Source organism: Notolepis coatsorum, assembly GCF_963971535.1.
Source record: "Notolepis coatsorum genome assembly, chromosome: 11".
NCBI classification, from domain to species: Eukaryota; Metazoa; Chordata; class Actinopteri; order Aulopiformes; family Paralepididae; genus Notolepis; species Notolepis coatsorum.
The window spans coordinates 90,168,792-90,171,671 of NC_140175.1; the positions used below are offsets into that span (position 1 = coordinate 90,168,792).

Here is a 2,880-nt window from a genome sequence, read left to right on the forward strand (position 1 = left end):
GATTTTCTTTTTGTTATATTTTGAAAACTAACTTTATTGAATTTGTTTTTTTGAATTAGGGTTAGGTTGCTCTATAAGCCTTCGGCTTCAAACCTATCCTTTTTTTTTGTTTATTTGTGAAAATGTTCGAAAAATTATTTGTTTGTTTATTTATTTGTAAACATTCGAAATAAAATAATTCATTCATTCATTCATTCATTCATTCAACAGCAGTATTATAGGCCTACAGCAGTATTGTACAGCCAGTAACTATACTTTTGCTCACACAATATCTTGATGAATGAGTTTATTTATTTCGAACATAAATTGAAAATAAATAATAATAAAAAAAACAAGTAATAAACAGATTAAAAAACAAACAAGCAGTTCATGTATAATATTGTAAAATAGCTTAGACATAGCCTACTTGCATAGAATAGTCATGTATAATAATGTATAAGTAAAAAAAAAACATCTTCTATCTATGAATCACAGTAAAATAGACACTGTCTCTTTAAAGCGACTCCTCCCCTGGACAGCTAGAACCAGGAAGCACCTCCCACCCCGTGACGCGTTCAGAGTTTACTCTACAACCAGGAAGCACCTCCCACCCCACACGAGTTTACTCTTCCTGAGAATATAAAACTTAGTGCCGTTGTCTTTGTAGAATAAAATGGCGCAGCAAGGAGTTGATATGTACCAGGACCAGTTCTGCTGTTCTATCTGTCTGGATCCACTGAAGTATCCGGTAACTATTCCCTGTGGACACAGCTACTGTATGGGCTGTATTAAAGACTGCTGGGATCACGACGATCAGACGGGGATCTACAAATGTCCCCAGTGCAGGGAGACTTTTACTCCGAGGCCAGTTCTGAAGAAAAACAACATGCTGGCTGAAGTGATAGAACAACTAATGAAGACAGGACTGTTGTCTTCTGCTCCTCCTGATCACTGTTATGCTGGACCTGGAGACGTGGCCTGTGATTTCTGCACTGGGAGAAAGCAGAAAGCCATCAAGTCCTGCCTGGTATGTCTGGCTTCTTACTGTGAAACTCACCTCCAGTCTCACTATCAATCTGATACCTTTAAGAAACACAAGCTGGTCAAAGCCTCCACACGGCTTCAGGAGAACACCTGCTCTCGTCATGATGAAGCTATGAAGATGTTTTGTCATACTGATCAGCAGTGCATCTGTTATTTGTGTTCCATGGATGAACATAAAGGCCACGATACAGTCTCAGCTGCAGCAGAAAGGACGGAGAGACAGAAAGAGCTTGGCATGAGTCAGCAGAAAATCCACCAGAGAGTCCAGGAGAGAGAGAAGCAACTCAAAGAGGCCCAACAGGCTGTTGATTCTCTCAATCGCTCTGCTGATAAAGCAGTGGAGGACAGTGAGAGAATGTTTACTGAGCTGATACGCTCCTTGGAGACGAGGCGCTCTGAGCTGAAGAAGGTCATCAGAGCCCAACAGAGGACCACAGTGACTCAGGCTGAAGAAGTGCAGAAGAGACTGGAGCAGGAGATAGCGGACCTGAGGAGGAGAGCCACTGAGCTGGAGCAGCTCTCACACACAGAGGACCACATCCACTTTCTACAGAGTTACCCCCCCCTCTCCAGTCCCAGTGAGTCTACAGACTCACCCAGCATCGGTGTCCTTCCTCTCCTGTACTTTGCAGATGTGACTGAGTTCATGTCTAAGCTGAGAGACAAACTAGAGGACGTTCTGAAAGAGCAGTGGTCCAGAATCTCAACAACAGTGAATGCTGTTAATGTTTTACTGCCACCAGAGCCCAAGACCAGAGCTGACTTCTTACAATATTCCTCTCGGATCACACTGGACCCAAACACAACACACGGAGAACTGTCTTTGTCTGAGGGGAACAGAAAAGCAACATATGTGTATCAAAAGCAGTCATATCCTGATCACCCAGAAAGATTTATTGAATGGCGTCAGATTCTGGGTAGAGAAGGTCTGACTGGACGCTGTTACTGGGAGGTGGAGTGGAGTGGAGAGGTTCGTGTAGCAGCCTCCTACAAAGACATTAGTAGAACAGGCACAATGAAGAAATGTGGCTTTGGATGCAATTCCAAATCCTGGGCTTTAGAGTGCAGACAAAGTACCGGTAATTACCTCTTCAGACACAATACCAAGAGCATAACAGTACCAGGCCCCCGGTCCTCCAGAATAGGAGTGTACCTGGATCACAGCGCAGGTACTCTGTCCTTCTACAGCGTCTCTGACACCATGACCCTCCTGCACAGAGTCGACACCACATTCACTCAGCCTCTCTATCCTGGACTTTGGATTCTATATCACTATGGGGAGGCTGAGTTCTGTGAGCTGAAGTAGAGATCAGTGACATTCAATGATTCACAGCTCCTCTAACCAGGGTTTGGGATTTAAATTGATCTTGAATATGCCGAGTTGTGAAAGATGAGGTAATTAGGAGTTACATTCATTCACTCAGCCACTCTTATCGTTTTTCTGAGGGACACATACACTATGCTATGTTTTGCTTTGTTTCTAGTTTCTAGCCTACCGGTGTCTATACTTTTTTACCAACTAACTTGCATTTTTCCGCTATCTGATTGGCCACTGACGTTTCTGTGACATCTGCGCCAATCGTGTGACGCCTGTTTCTATCACTGGTTAAGCTTAGGCACTCTTTCGAAGGTGGTTAAGGTTAGAGTTTGTCTTAGAGCAGGGCGATAGAACACCAGCCCTGATTCCAAACTCTAACCTTAACCAACTTCGAAAGAGTCGCCTAAGCTTAACCAGTGATAGAACTAGGCGTTAGGTAGTTTGCAGGCTGTTAGAGGCGGAAATAGGCGCAGAAACGGGCGTCACGCGATTGGCGCACATGTCACATGACCAGAAACGTCAGTGGCCAATTAGATCGC

General features: G+C 44.0%; 1 protein-coding gene across 1 annotated transcript; it reads left to right on the forward strand.

Moving 5' to 3' along the window:
• Positions 1–673: 673 nt before the first annotated feature.
• On the forward strand, positions 674–2,329 carry LOC311237184 (tripartite motif-containing protein 16-like; the record flags this gene model as incomplete). Its single annotated transcript, XM_084324993.1, has 1 exon — positions 674–2,329. One exon carries the CDS (start codon positions 674–676, stop codon positions 2,327–2,329), a length of 1,656 nt encoding a protein of 551 aa, XP_084181119.1.
• Positions 2,330–2,880: the final 551 nt, after the last annotated feature.